We start from the raw sequence: 20,095 nt of genomic DNA on the forward strand, positions 1-20,095 counted from the left end.
CCATGTTCTTTCCGCGTTCTCTTCGCGTCCTTATACAAGATTATCATTTTAACAGAAGAATTTTATCGCTGTCCCTCTCGTCAGATAATATTCCTAAATATTGCTAATTAAATATAAAGAAATGTCGAATAAGAGAGTGAAGATTCGATAAAATTCGTGATAAGTCAACGATTAAATATTAACTTCACAAAATTTAACGATCACCTTCGATATTATAGAATCGCGAGTTAATTATTATGAATTTAATAATTTATTTTTTCAGTTATATTTGTATTTACGAATTTTTTTTTTCGTATCGGAAAATATTCATAAATAAATTAATAAATTACCGTTGCGAAAACACCGTGTTTTTCTCGCGTTCTTTTTCGCGTTCTTAGACGAGATTGTCGTTTTAATAAAAGAGTTATCATTGTTCCTTCCGTTAAATAAACTTTAATGAAAGTTGCGTGGCTTGTACCGCCGAGCAGTCAAAACGATTTTCATCATGGAGAATTATTTCTCACCAGTTCTTGTGAGATCCATTCGCGTTGTCTAGTTCGGTGCCCTGTTGAAAATTGGGAATTTTTATTGTGAGATTGAAGGAACTAATCTCAGGTTTTCCTGGCAATTTCCGAAAGCAATGATTTCAGTAGTAATTCAACAACGATACGCTTCTTTAACGTCGAATTAATTTAAATAATATACATTTAGATGAGGGAAATGTATCTCTTCTTTTCTTCGTTAAAAATGTTCTATCATTACTAGGATTGGTATTATTATTGTCTATATATATATAATGCCAGAAAGATTTAATAGTAGATTAAATATGGATATAGCGTTGTGTATAAATTTTAGTTTTTCAAGTAATTTCATATTGTAATTGATTTGTATAAATCTTTTGATAAAAATGATTACGAACGAATATATTTTTAATTAATATAATTTGTCTCTTTTGAAAAATTATTTCTAGGTGCTGGGGATATTAACATTAATTTTTAGTTTCTTTTAAGAAACTATTTGCAGTTATTGGACATCCATCGCCATTTTGAAATATTAGTTTTTAGGTATATACCATTTTATATATATGTATAATAAAATACATGCACAAATTTACGTCTCCAAAATATTTTTATAATTTTTAATAATGTTATATATTATATATAAGCGAAATTATACATGAATGTTACATAAAATGTGCGAATACTTAAAAATTTCGAGACAAATCGAATGGGTACCCCTATATCAGTAAGATATTGATTAAAAGAAAAGAAATTATTAATTTAAATGTTATAAAAATAAGAATCTAGAGAATTAATCCAGAATTAATTGTTCAAAATTATTTTATTTATTTTATTTTGCACACTGCTCGAATTGAAATTTTTTAAATCTTGCTGATATCGGATTCGATTCGTCTCGCGCGCGCGAACAGTACCCCAAATTATATGTGTTCGCACATTTAACACAAACTCCAATAATGCATGTATTTTATTATTTATAAATATAATCGTTCGTAATCACATTTCAATAAAAAAGGTCGTTATATCCATTTAATTTTCAATAAAGAAATATATTTCTTAATAATGGAAGAACATGTTTTTTGATGTGCATATCAATTTCGTGAATTGAAGATAATGGACGAGGGATAATTGTCGTTGATTTATTACTGAAATCATTGCTATCGGGAATGGTCCGGAAGATCCAGGATTCGTTTCCTCCTACAGTGAAGTTCCCGACGTTCAATGGATCACTTAACTTTTCTTCGCAGATTGATCTTGCGAAATCTGATGTAGACACAAGATGTTAATCGTTCTCCATTTTTAAAATCGCTCCTCTTTTTATCGGATATTACTGATGTATCATTCGCTTATCTGCAATTGAATATTTTGAATATTATCGATTTATTTATTCGTCGCGTTTTATCGCGAATTTTATATCGCGATTTATCTTATAATTTAATCGTTGACTTATACATTGAAGTTTTATTTATCTTTCCACGTCTTTGAATATTGTTTTTAATAGTTCGTGCAAAATGCTGGTAGCGCAAATATTTTCTTCTATAATTTAAAAGACGATCGATAACTTTATTAATGACTGTTTTAAACTTGATTATTTACATTATTTAAATCTTATTAAACTCTACAATTACATCGATTATTAGAGGGACTTTGAAAATCATTCGTTCTGTTATTTTCTATTATACGTGGCCACAACGCGATTTTTAATTATATTTTAAAGCTTATAGAGCTCATTTAATCTAATTCAGCTAATCATGCGCGAAATAGGATATGTATTTTATTCTCAATCGTGAAATTCGTATAAATTCGCGTATTAATCGCAAATAAATCGGACAATGCATTTTATGTTCATAAACAATACGGATCACAAATGTTTGCCAAAATATCTTCGTCTGTCATCATTTGTGTGATAATAATTATATCGCACGCGTGTCTATTGATGGTTTCGATTATCATATTATAAAAATTATGCGTATCTCGCAATCGAATATTCCGATTATTGTCGATTTATTTATTCGTCGCGTTTTCTCGCGAATTTTAAATCGCTATTTATTTAGTAATTTAATTGTTGATTTAGAAGTTTATTCTATCTTTTCATTTTGAATATTTCCTTTGATAATCTATACAAAATGCGCCAGTAATGCAAATACTTTCTTTTACAATCGAAGAAACGATCAATAATTTTATTATTAATGACTCTTTTGATCACGATTATTTACGTTATATAAAACATTAAATTCTGTTATTGCATATCTATTATTAATAATAAATGTTGCGTAATTAATCTTCGCTGATCAGCTTCTCGTCTGGACTATGTAAAAATTTTTAGTAAATTTTATATTATACGTATATTTTGGACATTTTCGTGTAATAAATTATTCCATGTAATAAATTATTTTGTATTAATTTCGAATTATATTTTATATTAAATTTGTATTATATTTTGTCATATATTTTGTAATATGTATTTGGCATAAAAATATTATGCATAAAAATATTATATTAAGCATAAAAATATTATGTTGGTATGAAAATTATAATAGAAATTATAATAAAAATATATAAAAATAATGTTAGCTATATTAAAATGGAACATATGAATTCTTTATATTTTATATAAAGGAAGAGACTTAAAATATTTTGCAACATCTATATTTTTCGAGTCTTAATTATAAAAACTTCAGAAGAATCAGTGATTAATTTGACAAATTCTATACATGTATTAATAATTAAATTTTTAAATAATTAAAAAAATGATTGATAAATATGAAAGATCAGTTTACTGCTAATTAAGAAGATTTATAGAAATACGGTTAAAAATGTTTTTATCCCACAGCAGGCATTTTGTGTTTTGTAAATAAAAAGATATAAATATGACAATGAATATAGAAAAATATTTATTTCATCTTTGAATATTACAGTATCTTTCGCGATTGAATAATTTATTTACTATCAATTTACATAAATAAGTATCTTGTTATATAGCACTGGTGCTACCGGCATTTCGTGCACATAGCACGGAAGAAAACCAGAAATTCTGCACATTATATATTACCCTCTGAGAATATTCATGGACATTGGCTTTGTAGTTCATATCCACGTTTTCAATGTTCATAGAGGGAGTATCGCTTTCAGGGATCACCTAAAAGCAGGCCATGACACCTCTCAGTCTTCTCTTTGGGCCTGTTCTTTTTAGCTGCACTGCTACACTAGTGCAATTAGTTAGAGTGAAAGAAAGTTGTTTGTCTCTTTCTAACTTATTGTACTAGTGTAGCAGTGCAGCTAAAAAGAACAGACCCTCTGATTGCAAGGGAGAGAAACGCACTGTCACACGATTGACTGTCAGGATCTAGAGAAATTTTGGAGACTTGAAGAATCCTACTCGATAGCCAATCGTGTGACATTTATTTCTACCTGTGCTTTCTTTACCATAGACTTATATAATAGACCAAGCCAACCGTGAGAGCAACCCACGCTGGCACAAAAGTGAGAGAGCAATAGCTGGAGTTGTGCTCTCTCTGTCTAAATGTGATAAGGTGGGGATAAAGGAGAGAATAAGATAGAATAAGATATAGTGCCTTCTCCGCCTTCTCCGTCTTCTCCCACTCTCTCTCAAATATGAGAGAGAGCGGACGACTCCATCACTATCTCTGTCCTTCTATGTCGGCGTGCGTGCGCCCATAAGATGGCGCGGTCTATTATATAAGTCTATGGCCGGTATTCATAGTCCGTTCTTATATTTAAGATCGTCTTAAGTTCATCTTTAGATATTGTATGTATCATTTCATTGGCTATGGATTATCTGAAGATGAACTAAAGACGATCTTAAATATAAGACCGGACTATGAATACCGGCCTATGTTCTTTACACCGTACGTCTTTTGATACGCGAATCAAAAGTAATGCGCACCAAACGTTTAATTCGACTGCGTTTACATCAAATGTATAAATACATGCGCGCGCTTTAAGGAATCCAGCTAAAGTACGCAATAAAGTACGAAGAGTCGACAAGTGATACACAGTAGTGTTAAGGCCCATCTACATCTATCGTAACCACGGTCTTACATACAGGCATAGACCTTAGATATCATAGACATAGTAACTATAGACCGAGCATCCATTGTATAAGCGTTAAGTATACGAAAAGAAAGACAAAAGATGTAAGATGAGTTTCTTTCTCTTTTCAATGCCGGAGGAGTGGGGAGCACTTCTCCTCATCTCAATAGGGGAAACAACGAACCGGCGCGAGGAGATGAAGAGAAGTGCTCCCCACTTCTCCGACATTGAAAAGAGAAAGAAACTCATCTTACATCTTTTGTCTTTCTTTTCGTATACTTAACGCTTATACAATGGATGCTCGGTCTATACTTACTATGTCTATGTTAGATATGGACTGGCAATACGTATCAGACTGTGTCCGGAGGAGGTTAGAGAGAGAAACATACTTTTTGGTACTTCTCTTTCTACAAGTGTCCGGACACTTGTAGAAAGAGAAGTACTAAAAAGTATGTTTCTCTCTCTAACCTCCTCCGGACACTGCTTCTCTACAGAAACTATAGGCAATTGCCAGTCCATACTTAAGGTGGAAGCACATAAAATTGCAGGAGCACATAACCATAAGCATAAGAAAATTGATTGGTTCATTTTCTTATGCATATATTTGTGAACCAATCAATTTCCTTATGCTTATGGTTATGCGCCTATGCAATTTTATGTGCTTTCACCTTTATAAGGTCTATGCATACAGGTCTGGAAACTGGTCTACTTTTTCGGTGGTGGGGATATCCCGCTTAGTGGCTCGAAATTGATAGTTTCCTGTATGTCCGCACGAGTCGTTGCGATCGAGGGATGTTCGAGGCGCGCATGCGCAATTCTCTTTTGACAAAGATACATTTGTTTATCCTTTCCGATTACCACTTATATTGCTTATTATGTAAACTTATTAATAAAACATAAAAAAAACAATATAAAATAATAATAAGACCGCGTCAGTGGAACTTGTGGACGGCCGTGCTGTGGACATCAAATACCACCATCTTGTTTAACTAACATCCCATGCATGTTGCGAACCACGCGGACAATATTCAAACTACACAAACCGAGGACAAAAAGCAGGACACCTCCCACCACCGGAGTTTCCTGACCTGTATGTAAAGGCCCATCTACATCTATCGTAACGTCTATCGTAAGCTTCTTACGGCGATCGTAACGCTCGTCGTAACAGTTGTCGTAAGCTTATCGTAAGGGCCATCACACACAAAATTGCATAGCTGCATATGCATAGCATAAGACCATATGAACCAATGAGCATCGAGTATTAAATCGCCATATTGACTTACATAACATAATATTCGATGCTCATTGGTCCATATGGTCTCATGTTATGCATATGCAGCTATGCAATTTCGTGTGTGATGGCCTTAAGAGTTGACTCAACTTGAACTCTTACGATTGCGATGATGATTGCGACGATGATTGCGACGCTTGTCGCTTGTCTGTCATAAGGTTAGATGGAATCCACGAATATTACGAGGTCGATTAATGGGCCGAATTCCATGGACCATCTTCGTTTTCGTTTTTGTCGAATTTGTATTAATAAACATAATTGTATTATTAATACTGCAGCACATAAAATAATTAATTTATTCCTATTCATGATATAAAACGGTTATCTGTTACATTCTTACGATTTTATGTAGACAGACAATGCTTACGACAACTTTTTTCTTTACGATTACGATCGCTTACGATGAAATGTTACGATAGATGTAGATGGGCCTTAAGACCGTGATCGTAACATTTTGATACGATACGCCTTCTCGATGCGTATTGTACCAACTTAAGCCGACGGCACACGGTACGATTTTTCGTACTGGATTTGATAAGATTTAGTAAAATACTAAAAATGCACCAATCAGAATGCAGCATTTCTAATATTTTACTAAATCTTATCAAATCCAGTACGAAAAATTGTACCGTGTGCCGTAGGCTTTAAACGGCAATGAGTGCATCCAGAAGCACAACCGCTCACTGAGCGGCTAAGTAGCAATTGAATGTGATTGGTTTCTATCTTTGAATTCACCAATCACATTCGAGTGCTACTTAGCCGCTCAGTGAGCGGTTGTGCTTCTAGATGCACCTATTGGCTGCGTTCAGCAGGAAAAGCTGCTTTGCAACTGTTGTAAAATTCGTGAATCTGATTGGTGTATGCTCTTAGATTCAGTCAAAATTAAGAGCATACACCAATCAAGCTCACGAATTTTACAACAGTTGCAAAGCAGCTTTTTCTGCTGAACGCAGCCATTGTTTACACTATACATTTAATACGAACATAACATTTGATACGCATATCAAACGGTCGGTGTAAACCAGGCCATTGTAGCGGAGGTCTTATGCCTTAAGAGATTGACCAATGACAGTCAAGTATGAAGAGAATACTCGACTGTGATTGGTCAATTTCTTAAGCCTTAAGAGATTGACCAATCACAGTCAGTTATGAAGAGAATACTCTACTGTGATTGATCAATTTCTTAAAGCTTAGGGCTTAAATTACCTATTGTAGATACTTAAAATCAAATTTGATAAAAATGTAGTGGAACACCTAGAGATTCCTTTAAATATTATATGGACCTATTTGACAACTAAAGAGATTTAAAAATAAATTAGAATAGAATGAGCAAATCTTTATCAAAATTGTGCAAATTGGCGAGTGGACGGTGACGACTTCTCAATCCCACCAGTCATAGACATCAAATACATAGACATCAAATACATAGACTGTTCGTCGGAAAATATCCGAATAAAAAGGATAAAACTTGACCGATCTTTTTCTAAGGATTGTCCTCTATTTTCGACAGTAGAAAGGAGAAAGACACGTATGTAAATATCGCCGTCTCTCTCATCCGGCTCCGGCTTTCGGAGCAGATTATCCACATCCGCGCGTTCCATCTAGGTGACACGTGCTCGATGACAGGTGGACGGCGGTGGCGGCTGCGCGCTCCCTCCCCGAGCTCGCCAGCGCGCAGACCAGTAGCAGCGAGTCGCGCGAGTACGTCGGGCGAGACGGTATCGAGGTCGACTCGGGAGTTGTCGTGTCGAAGATTACGGGAAGGGTAGGCGAAGGCTGTCCGATTTTGTCCGTCGTTGTCGTCCCGTATGCGCGTCCCTCGTCGGTGCGTCCGTTGCGGCCATTGTCCCTGACATGGAAGCCTATCAAAATGGCAGAGATCGCGCACATGTTTTTGTTCCTATATAAGTCCAAGTATCGTCGGAAAGCTCAGTGGCGGCGATCTCGTCGTGGCGGCGGCAACGGCGACGATGACGACGACGACGACGAGGTCGCCGCGGTGCGGGACCCGCGACGGGGACGCGGCCATGGCAGCGACGCCGCGATCGCGGTGCCGTGGGCGACGTTCCTACCGTGGGCGGTGCTCGTCTGCTGCTGGGTGATGCGCGTGAGCGACGCCGCTTCGTCCTCCTCCTCGTCGCCGATAGCGGAGGTGGGCTGCGACCTGGACACCTGCGTCAACGGTGATTGCGTCAATGGCAGCTGCGTGTGTCGCGAGGGTTGGCAGGGCACGCACTGTCAGTTCTGCGGCGGGAAGGTCAGGTGAGCGCTCTTTCTCTCTCTCTCTCTCTCTCGGATCAGCTGTCACGGGCAGGAGAGTGACAGCAGGTCTCCGGATCTCGCTTCGCGAGAAATTTTCTCCGTCCCCCTTTTTTTCTTTTTCAGGTATATTTATTGTATCTCTCCGTCTATCGTTCGGCCAGAGGACGACGTGCGGGTGTGACATGTTCCCGTAGAGTGCGTATGTAGCGCCTGGTATCCCATACACGTACGGACGTACGGGCGCACGGTCCGTGTCAAGTGCAACGGTATCTCGCCACTTTCTAGGTCGTTCTTGTCGCTTCGATCGGCGTGTTCCGGGTGACGGGTGACGGAGAGAGATTCAGCCACCCCCTCTCCTCCCCCTGCTCGGGCGCGTGACGTAAATAAACGTCTGCGTGCGTGCGTGCGTGCATGCGTCTCTTCGAAAGAGAATCTCTCAAGCTCGTTCTTCTTCCTCGTGTGGCTGCACCTTAGCTTCTTTGTTCTACTTTCCTTTCATCTAGGCAATTATTCGTTATAAAAGGAGCGATGGTTGTTTAATCGCGTTTTGTTCGAAGGACAAAGAAAAAAAAAATGAGAAGAAAAAGTACAGGGCTAGCAAGATCAACGTATTGTTGTCTCGAGATGTATAGGTATCTAACAATAAACGAAGCAGAGCTCATATCTTGTGATAACACTGACCACTATAAGAGCTTTGACAGCCTCTGGGGAGGATCAGAGATTAGATTTGCCTGATCAATCGATGGATTGTCGCCGTTAAAAGCGACGGGAAATGTGCTCTCTGTCCTGGATATTGACTAAACTTGTTCAATTTAGGAATAAAGCACAAATAATTTGTCCATTTGTACATATGAAACATTGCTTTTCGTTTTAAGATGTAGTTGTTTGAAAAGTTTAGATTATCAACCTGAAATATAAGTTAACTAGAAAAGTCCAGTGAATAGAAAAAATGAATGATAAATTCCGGTTTTTTTACGGTCCCGGATTTTATCTAATGGAATAAATATTGGCAAAAAGTATAAAGATAATTAATATGTAACACTAAAATATATAGTGCGAAAGATATTTTTTACTTTAATTAATAAATCATACTAGTTATTATAGATTAAAAAATGAAATCATAATAATAAAGTCTTTTTTTAATTCAAATTAATATGTGAAATTTTTGAAATAAAAAAAAATTTTAGAGATATAAATGTTATTAAATTTTATATCAAGTTTTTTAGTTTAATAAGAAAAATATAATAATAACCGAATTAACAATTATCATCAATACAGATATGATTTGCGTTTACACCATATACAATGTCTTCTAATAAAAAATTAATTTATTTGCTACGTCGATTTCTAATCTATGTATTAAGGATTTTAATTTGACACTTTTTCAATTGAAAAATATAAAAAAAAGGTTTTCTATTTATTTTAATATTTTTAATAGAGAAAACTAATTTTGACCATTTTTCGAAAAAATATTGATTTTTATCACTGAATTTTATCCAAAAAATGTAAAATTTTGTCACCCTGGAAAATTTTAAGTCATCAATTACACATCACACATACATATATATATATAAATATAATCTTCAATAAATAAATAATTACTTTTTGCATAAGCGAGAAATATTTACATATTGTTTTAATACATATAATACATTTTAGCATCAAGTTAAATCACGTAGATGCTCTTACGAAATTCTCTTTTTAAATTGGAATCTCAAAATTGGAATTTTAAAATTGACCATGACTTTTTACATAGAACAAAATTTTGATCATGACTGCGTTCCAAGTAGAGCAAGTTTTTTTTTTTTTTAAGAATTTGGAAAAAGTATTCGGAATCCGTGTAATCAGTGCATATAATAATCATGAAATATTAATAGAATAGAAACAGAATTCATATTTCGTCCTGGTTTATATTTTATCACCACGCAGTCAATTCCCATTCGTAGCCGGATGTTCACGTTTGAAGTTTCTGAGATAGAAAATGTCAAAGGTATATATGCACTTTACTTGATCAGTCATCATGTTTTCGTCATGAGAACATTGGAACGTACGATCGGAGTCGATGGAGATGTTCAGAGGATATTCTTGAATATTTTCTTAGATATTTAATGGATATTCAATGGATATCGAGAAAGTATATTCCGAAAGTACTATTCCGCTATAGATTTGACATTCTTGCTAACTATTCTTGCTCCCTTTTAAATATTTAGCGAATATCTGAAGACATTCACCACGAGTATTCCGTCAATATTCTCCTCTCGGAGAAAATCCTTTTGGATATTCCTATATTTCGCAACATCCAGATTTCTGAATACCGTTAATGATAAAAATCTTCAATAGCATTTATTTTTAAATATAAATATAAAATATAAAATATAATATATATAAAAAGTAAAATAAAATATATATAAATATAAGAATCTTTCTTAAATTACAAACATAATATTTTTTCCTCAAATTATAAATATATTATGAATTAAATATTGTGATATATAAATTAAAAATTTTATTTTATAATAAGGGCATTGGTTTATATATTTTGTCTTTAATATTTTGAGATTTTTTTTTTTATAAATTGTTACAAATATAAAATAAAATATAAACTTAAATTTAAAGGCCATAAGAGCTAAACGCGGATGATAGTGCGTAAGTTCAACGAGAAAATAAGTTTTTCGTTGAAACTTATTTGTGTGCACAGGGCACAATTTTTCTCGCCTACAACATTACAGGGGGGAAAGAGGGATAATAATTAAATAAATTCTCGAATTGAGAATTATTTAAATTTGCTTGGTATCGTACCAAGAAAATTTGTGCCCTGTGCACACAAATAAGTTTCAACGAAAAACTTATTTTCTCGTTGAACTTACGCACTATCATCCGCGTTTAGCTCTTATGGCCTTTAAATTTAAGTTTATGTTTTATACACAGAGCCTAATTTCTTATATAGTTATATAAAATAAAATATTTCGATTTTGATTTCAATATCGTGTTTTGGACGTTCCGGAAATTGCAAGGAAGTTTTTTTCTCCAAAGAAGAAAAGAACGAATGTTCCCTCTTTTTTCTACAGCTCAGAAATATCGAATATTTCCTCGCGGTTCTCAAATTTCACGATATTTTTCGAAAAAGTTTCCACCGAGCAAAGTCGAATAGTCACCCACATTCGAGAAATATCGAACTTTCGCATGAAATTTTCTGCCTTTCTCTAAAAAGTTAATCCCGGTTCGGGGGCATCGCAGTGTCAGTGACAATGATTGATAGACATCGCGAGCGTGAATAGATCGCGAATAGGGCGCGAGCTTTATCTTCTTTTTTGCTTCACTTGCACTTTATATAACACTATTACGATGCAGTCTCTCTCATTCTTTTTTTCTCCCTTCTTTACCACTATACATGTATAATTTTTGTATACAAAAGTTGACTAGTCGAAAATCTGAACAGTTAAATCGTTACGTATACTTGACTTTAGCCTAAATAAATCGTCTGTCAAGTCATTGAACGAGCGGAAATTGTATATTAAAGTATCTCAAAACACTATGATTTGGATATCTTTTACTTGCGAGTTAAAAAATGTAAGATTTATAAATTCATGTCAATATTTCGATTTTACACAGTAAAAAATTGTGCGTCCATATGTTAAAATTTTCTTGTGTTACCACGTTTTGATTAATACTTCAATGTAAAATTAACATACAACCTATATGTTATTATTTTTATAACTTTTTCATGTGTAACATTTATGTCAACTTCATACTTAACATTTTGTATATGTCTCTTAGAAGTGGAATATTATTTTGAGTATTTTTAACATTTAAATCATTTTAAACAATCAACATGTCTCAAAGTCAGCTTAACATTCTAAGAAAAGTTAAAGTGAATCTTCAAATAATCTTGAACTTTGACATACAAAAATAATCAAATTTATTAAAATCAAATGTTTCTATTACAAATAATTTAAGTTAAAATAATTACTATTACATGTTAATGTCCTCAACATTTCTTACGAGTTATTGTAACTATTTTTTCATGTAATTTTTAATTAATTTGTATGTTATTTTTACATTACACTTAAAATCACAACAACAAAAATAAATATAAAGTATCGTGTCAATTATTTAACATTTTTAGTTTGTCAATAAGTAATACACGACGAATGAATTTTAACTTAAAATTTAGAGTGGACTTTCTGGGACATGTGAAAAATGTTATAATTAACATTTTATTTTTTACTGTATATTGTTAAATTAATTTCAAATAAAATTCGCACTAAAGACAATTTATTTTGGACAATTTATTATTTATTATTTATTTAGCCAAGAACGTTCTACATAATTTGTAATCTATATTCGCAGTTTCGAAATGACTGCAGGCAGCACATCATAAATTTACACGACTTGCCGATACATTTCCTTTATATGCACTCGCGCGCTGCGTGCGACTCTTTATCTGTTTTGCGTAGCGATACACGTGACAAAAGCGTGCGAGAGAGAGAGAGAAAGAGGGAGATGAACAGATAGAGATGAGGTTTTCGGAGCATGTCTTTCATTGTGTTCGTGTAATGCGCTCGTCTGCACCGGCAATGTAAACTGCATCACCGTCGACGGGAGACACGTGAATGCAAAAGCTCGTTAGTTGGTTAGGCCAAGCTTCGTCTCCCGTACAGCCGTATTAATTATGTCCCTCCATTCCCGTTTATTTCCCGTTACAAATGCTGTGGCGCATCCCTGCGCATCCCTTCGCTCCTTCCCTCGAAGAGATCGATGAAGTTGCTCCGAAAAAGCGCAGCCTCTCCAAACGTGTCGCATTATCTCGTTTAATTCGTGCCACATTGTATCGAAAAGGCTGCTTTGTTTCGAAAAAAGAGCGAATGTATAATTAACTCGCGATTCATTAGCTTACAACGTATGATTTCCAACAATCCGTTTATCGACTATCAATTATCGACTTATCATTGATCGACAAATATGATTGATTCGAAACGAAAGGATTGATTCTGTTTGAGTATTCTAATGGACTGGTGATGGACATAGATAGTGATTTACGAGGATAATTTTTATAATTATTGGTGCAAAAGAAAAACGACTCTTTACTCGAGCGCAGCGCTTATAACGTAATCGTTCGCGAGGTAATTGATCGATAATAGCCACGCGATAATAATTACTCCGTGATTTTTCGTCGTCCATGTGTACGTGTCTCGTTCGCTTTTACAATTCCGTCACACAGATTATAAATTACATTCGCTAATTACGCTTAATTTGAATTCTTCTTTCAGTGTAATGAACGTCGTTCATCTGGTACCATCGGCACCAAAGTTCTCTATTCAGATAATTATTGCGCACTATTATCTTTGAAATGATATATATTTAGAAATAATTCTCTTTCATTTGGTAATTTTAAAAAATCCTACATTTCGAAAATTGTTTAGCTTTCAACAAATTTAGATGTGCCATCGCAATTTTGTTCGTAATTTGACGTAAAAAATTAATATTTATTAAATAACGCGAATGGTGTTATTTATTATCGACAAATATACAATCGAGGGAACAAACTTCATATCTCTATTATTTGCAATTAACTTCCCGTATAAAGTATTGCATAATCCTATCCTATAAAGCTATATCGTTTGATTTCCGACGTAAACAGCTATTTCGTGGTCGGTGCTGACACGATAATATCGTTAAATTATTCATTAGTAATGCGACATTAAACTGTGAATTTAATTAGACTCGCGCGTGTTCGCGAATCAACAGTGGCCCGAATCGTTTTAATCATCGACCTATAAATATTGTATCTCTTGAGGCCAGACTATCCAAAAGATTCATTTATAATTTATTTATAATGTGAATGGTGGAAGATTCATTAAACTCGACTAATCGGGGATTTTTCTTCATATTATTTTATTTATGTATCGCAAAAATATGCGCTAGATTTCGAGATTTTTGTGTACCTAGCGAGCCGCGTTACATTTTCAACCGTGTGCAAAATACAGAATCTTACTGACGTGCATGGAATATCAAAGCTGTTTTCAGATTTTCTGCCATTCAAAGCTAGATGTAAATTTTTCCTCTTGAATTTTATCGACTTCGCCACTTTGTCTTGATTTTTTCTTCCGGATTACATAATATTAAAGTGAAAAAATCCAAGAAACTTTTTGTAGCTGGTGAGATATATAACATATACATAATCTTAAATATATAACATCTTCGTATAAATTTAGAAATATTTAATAAGCAATTTTTTTCCATTTTTTTTTTCTATGGATATGTGGATCGCTATAGGATTTTACTGAATCAGTAGGAAGTTTGTAAAAATGCATTTTACATGTTTAAGCAATCTGTGCGCCTTTTACTTTCTCGTCATATATATAAGATCGCATACTTCTTATTACATATTTACTATCGTGAAAAATTGCTAGTAACAAATATACTATGTCAGTAGCGAACTTTTCATTCTAACTATGCACTATTACAAGATTATTACATGAACAGGTTTATATATTGTTGTGTGTGTGGCGAATATATTATATTTTCTGTCTCTCTTTCTATTTCTCTTGTTTCTCTTTCTGTTAGATACTGGAAGAATATTATTATTTAATATTATTATTTATGTATTATTATTATTTATATTAGAATATTTATTATTTATTATTAATATTAGATATTAATATTAGATATTAGAATATTATTTATATTAGAATATTTATTATTTATTATTAAATTTTTATATTTTTTAACTTAATTTAATTTTATATTTAGAATATTATTATTTATTATACAACGATATTTTTGCTCAACAATACTATTATTGTGACAAGACTATTCTTTCTGTCATATAAAATAATATTCATTCATTGATGCATTGATAAGTTTCTTTCATAGTTTATAATTTTGTTAAACACAATTTTGCAGCTTGCCCTGTCTAAATTTCTAACCGTATCCTTTCTCTCTCCGAATCGATATTGTTATCGTGGAAAAGGCGTTTTGTTTCATATACCATGTGTTACATTATGCATAACTCTCTACCCACTCATGCACTATCTTCTATACGGGACTCTTGTCCGAGCACGTGTGATGGCTTATGTACAAATATAGTAGCGATGCACGTACAGAGCGAGACGTGCTCCAAGTGCGATTAGTAGTCTCAAAAAATACTAAATTGTTTAGAAAAAAGTGCACAAAGCAAAAGTTATGTGTACAATTTCGAAGCTATTTTTTTGCAATCATACTTCTGTCACAAATTCCGTTATTTTGAAGAAAGGAAGATCAAGATCAAGGATTTGATTTGAAATAAAATTATTTTATTTTATTTTTTTTTAATAAGTTGAATGAAAAAAGATTCAATGCTATAACGTTTCTATATCTTTCGCTTAAAACATCTTCTAAAATCAATAAGAGAAATTGATATGTCACGTTCCACATGTTTTGCCGTCTATGTACGATACGATTCAGTCTGATACATCACGCATACTTAATACTTTTCTTTAACAATAAACACTGCGATATATTCGAGAAACCATCGTTCTTGTCTGCATACTAAAATACAGATCGATATTGGCATTAATATTCAAACATTGCTTCGCCGTTCGCGCAAAAGTAATTATTTGATTAACTTTTATTAAATTCAGTGCAAGTATAAATCTTTAATAATTTTTAATAATCCTTCAATAATCTGTCAATCTAATAATAGGTGGAAATAATTTGTAATAACAATATGGAAATGTCAATTACTTTTAGAGAGTTTTCTATATTGACTCTTTCTGCTAAAAACCTTATTTATAAATCTTATCGAACTTTACAATTGTTTATAAATGAAATAATAATAATAAATTTAAATTAAAATAAATGAAGTAATAATAATAAATTCAATAATTTTATTATTATTATACACACCAATGAGTTAAATCAACTAATCTGTCTTGACGAGTTAATAGTTAAGAAAAATGGTGAAACATTTTATAACGTTATTTCATATATTGTCTAACAGTTATCTAATAAAGTAACAGAAAAACGCTTCATTTATCTATGATATTTTCAGAATAGATATTTTTATAAAATTTTAGCGTCGATTTTACTTTCAATTATTTGATACTTTACACAGATGTGCATGATGTATCTTATCTGAAAGATATTTTAAATAGATAAGGCATCTATTCGGAAAGTAGGAAGATCAAATAAGTGTAGCGTAGATCGATATAAAGCTTGATAAGATAACTACTTTATAGTATATACGTAATGCACTTTCTGCCTATCAAACGCGAAAGAAGAGGAAACTTTGCGATGGTATTTTACATATAATTTGATGAAAGTTATAATGCAATATTGCATACTTTAACATATTAAAATACTTTGATAAATGTAGTCGCGTGTTCAATGATACTTTGGCAAGTGTAATCGAGTCTTGTTTATTATTTTGTTATCTACGAGTATTATTTATTATCACTTATCTTTGTTTGAAGCCTTTCTGTCAACTCAGTTTATTGCAAAGTTATTTATTTATCTTAAAATTTAATCCATGTTTTAAATAAAAAATATATGTTGAAATATATGAGAACGCACATAGAATATTTTAAGACGACAGACATGTAGGGAAAGTGATGATTAAAACGCATAATTATAGTGCGTATGTGCTGTGTCATTAAATTCTATGCCATGAGATATACGTGGTGTCTCGACGGACTTGAAATTAATGTCGGTCTCATTCTTTACTGCAGAGCTTTCAGTAGAAGTTTCTTGGTTTATCCATATTTTTTCTCATTCGTAAAAGATTCCACCCTGGACAAACCTGATTCCACCCTGAGTCTGGGGTTAATCGCGTTTGCAACCCGAGTTTCGTCAACCGTAGCCATTTGCGTCCGCAAAACTGTTACGTCTCTCACGAAGTGAAGAGACTCCGGCGAAATTGGAAAGCGTTCCAAATGTCACCTCGGCCATAAAGCCTCATCTTCCAATCCGGACGAGAGTCTTTCGTCCGCTGATCCGTTGTATCTGATTCCTCCTCTTCGTCCATAACGAAATCGAGCAAGTCCCGAAACGAGCTCTGCGAATAGCACAGAAGGAAATCTCAGGATTTTCTCTCGAGAACAGAAATCGATGTAACTGAGGAACGTTATATCTCGAAAACTATTATTGTTGAACAGAATTTATTTATAACACAGAAAATTTTATTTCCGGATTTCTAGCTTATAGTTAAAGGTTTTTTTATATGGATCTATATTATAATTTACTATTTATAGACAAAAATAAAGTTCCTAATTTATTTTTGAGGAAACGTTATAATAAAAGAGAGAGGATATTTCCAACAAACCTGTAATAAATTTCGACATTTATGTGGATTTTTCGGAGTCTGTCAATTTTTCCCCTGAAATTTCTGTGCTAAAACAGAATCAGAGGAATTGATATAAAAATAGAATGGAACGCATAACAATGGTACTCTTTCCATCGATCGAGAAACGTAGACTCGTTATTCTCGTGGCCACAACGCGTTAAATTGAATTATCTCCGCGAGCACATGTTGTCATTCATATTTTTTGTTTCCTTTTTCATCGAGCACGCCAGGCCGTACGGAAAAGTTATGTACTTGCATTTCAATGCGTTTATCGATGCATTCGAAGTGTATGTCAATACACATCTATTGACAGGTTTGTTACACTTGCTCGTACAACGAACCGACTTGCCGTTAAGCTGTGTTTTCAGTTTAAACAAAAAATTATTTTTTTTTATTGTTCGAATGCAAGTGATCCTTCAAAAAGTTTTTCCGCACTGTTTCTCGGTTTCTATTTCTCTCGAGTCTTGCAACTATGATGACGAAACTAATTTAATGAATAAATATTATAAATATTATAAACATTATAAATAAATATTATAATATTATAAAATTATAAAAACTATAAAATTATAAAATTATATTATAAAATTATAATATTATACGAAATAAATATTATAATATTATAAATCTTATAATACTATAAATATAATTAAGACATAATTTGTAATAAGAAAAAGTATATTTTAATTTAAAATATATAAAATATAATTTCTTATATATTTGCATGATACATTAAATAAAAAGAAAGGAGGAGAGGGAGATGATGTTTGAAATCTTGCTTTAATGGGCTGTATATTTGCTGTAGAAATCTAGTGGATATATTATGCAACGTCAAGAGCCCTCTCAAACTAATCCATCTCATCACTCCGAATTTATTTTCCAGCAATGTGATCATGGCGCCCACATGTTGCATGTTGTTGGAATAGCCGGGAGTTAAATTTCTCAATATTGGCCTCGCAATATATATGCGACAATTAAATGAACGCACATTCCGCTGACGCCGAGCAACTTTTATTGCTTCTCGAGAGAGGAACCTTTGCGTGGGTTCCTCATTTTATCCGAGGCGCCGTTTATTTCGCTCGCGGGTGCAATACAGCGAACCAGTTCGTAGCGATGTGAAGCGAGGATTAAAATCGAAATGTGAGTCCAATTTCCGATGCTACACGGAGAAAATTTTATATTAATATGTAATACAATTTTATATCACATTTTACTATTTTTTGTATGATCGGTGGACCATCATGACTTTATAGAATAAATTACAGTACAACATAGTAAAATTTTAAACTAACACTTACATAACATATTTCATTATTTGCCATAGTAAAAATTCATAGGTGCTAAATTGTAATCTTTATTATGTATTATTGTAAAACATTATAATACTAAATCTCAACTTCGATAAATGTATTTTTTATTCTTTCTTTTATTACTTTTTTCCGGATTCTTCTTTTTTGCTTTTCTTATTAATTTTACTTATAATTAATAATATTTCATTCATTATTGAACGGACACAATAAATAATATACAATTTTATTTAATCTAATAAAAATTTATTAAAGACAGATACAAAATGTATCTGTAAGTATTTATAATTGAATCTTATATCTAAGATCTCTTAAATATGATCAAACTATTACATGTGCTGTAAAGCTATTTTTCCCATACACTTTATTAATTAATTTAACAGCATTCAGAGATATTAATTATAAATAGATGAGATACATTAACAGAAAAATAATAGATAGAAAACCATAAATAAATATGTAATATAATAATAAAGATTGCAAATCGACTTATCGAAGAGATACTTACGCTTTCTTTTTCGTTTATCTTCACAGCATTTTCATTCACAACACTTTCTTTTATTCTTTTATAACGAATAAGAAAGACAATAAAATAAGCGTTAAACAAAGCTCAACAAAACGCATACGTTATCGAGTTAACGATTGAATGCGACAGAAGTGTACACTGTATGATAAAACAAGCTTCTGCGTGTTTCGGCTTATTCTTGCAGGCGACACCTATCGCTTTCCTCTTCTCTCCGATTTCTTAACAACTAGTACATGATTTTGACGTAACTTTTACTATGGCAACATTGTTTTTTATCACATAAGTAAAGTAATTTTTGTTAAACCGACACTCAAGCCATATTCTAAGGTGGGAAGAGTTAATTTTTACTATGGTATACAGTAAAAATTGACTTTGTATATATTTTTTATTTTTCTTTTCAATACTAACTTTTATCCAGCAAGTTTTGCTTTAAAACATAATAATTTCTACTATGAGAAAGTGTAAAAATTACGTTGCTTTCTTGTTTTTAAAATAATGACTATAGCATTTAAGCTTATAAATTCTCGATGGTCCGCAGCTACTACCACATTATAGTAATCTTTAATATAAAATTTTCTCCGTGTATGCGCAAGGAAAAATTAGATTATGTCAATTATTGCGTTCCATTTGTTCGCGAATAAAAATAGCGGAAAATTCTAAGAATTGTTATCGAAGAATTGTTACGATTTTTCACTTTTTAAGATATGAATATTTTGATGTTATAAATAGAAGATTGGCTTCCTTGGCGCTTGCTAATTTTGACGGGAAAATAAAAATTTCCTCCTCGGAAAAACTTTATCCTGCCCCGGTATATTAGTTTTAATTACGCGAATGCCG

General features: G+C 32.8%; 1 protein-coding gene across 2 annotated transcripts in view; it reads left to right on the forward strand.

Annotated features, from left to right (window-relative positions):
* Positions 1-7,175: 7,175 nt before the first annotated feature.
* The window catches only part of Dsd (attractin-like protein dsd), a 33,862-nt gene continuing 20,942 nt past the window's right edge, over positions 7,176-20,095 (forward strand). Inside the window, exons 1-2 of one of the 2 annotated variants that reach the window (XM_083102987.1) lie at positions 7,176-7,369; positions 7,447-8,103. In XM_083102987.1, coding sequence (XP_082959113.1) covers positions 7,712-8,103 — 392 coding nt within the window. In that variant the 5' untranslated portion in view covers positions 7,176-7,369; positions 7,447-7,711. Of the gene's footprint in view, positions 7,370-7,446; positions 8,104-20,095 lie in introns of those variants that run through there. The other variant, XM_083102992.1, reaches the window with a different exon arrangement.

Source organism: Camponotus vicinus, unplaced genomic scaffold (assembly GCF_025532165.1).
Source record: "Camponotus vicinus isolate PSW18456_S1 unplaced genomic scaffold, iyCamVici1.0 SCAF_1, whole genome shotgun sequence".
Classification (NCBI taxonomy): Eukaryota; Metazoa; Arthropoda; class Insecta; order Hymenoptera; family Formicidae; genus Camponotus; species Camponotus vicinus.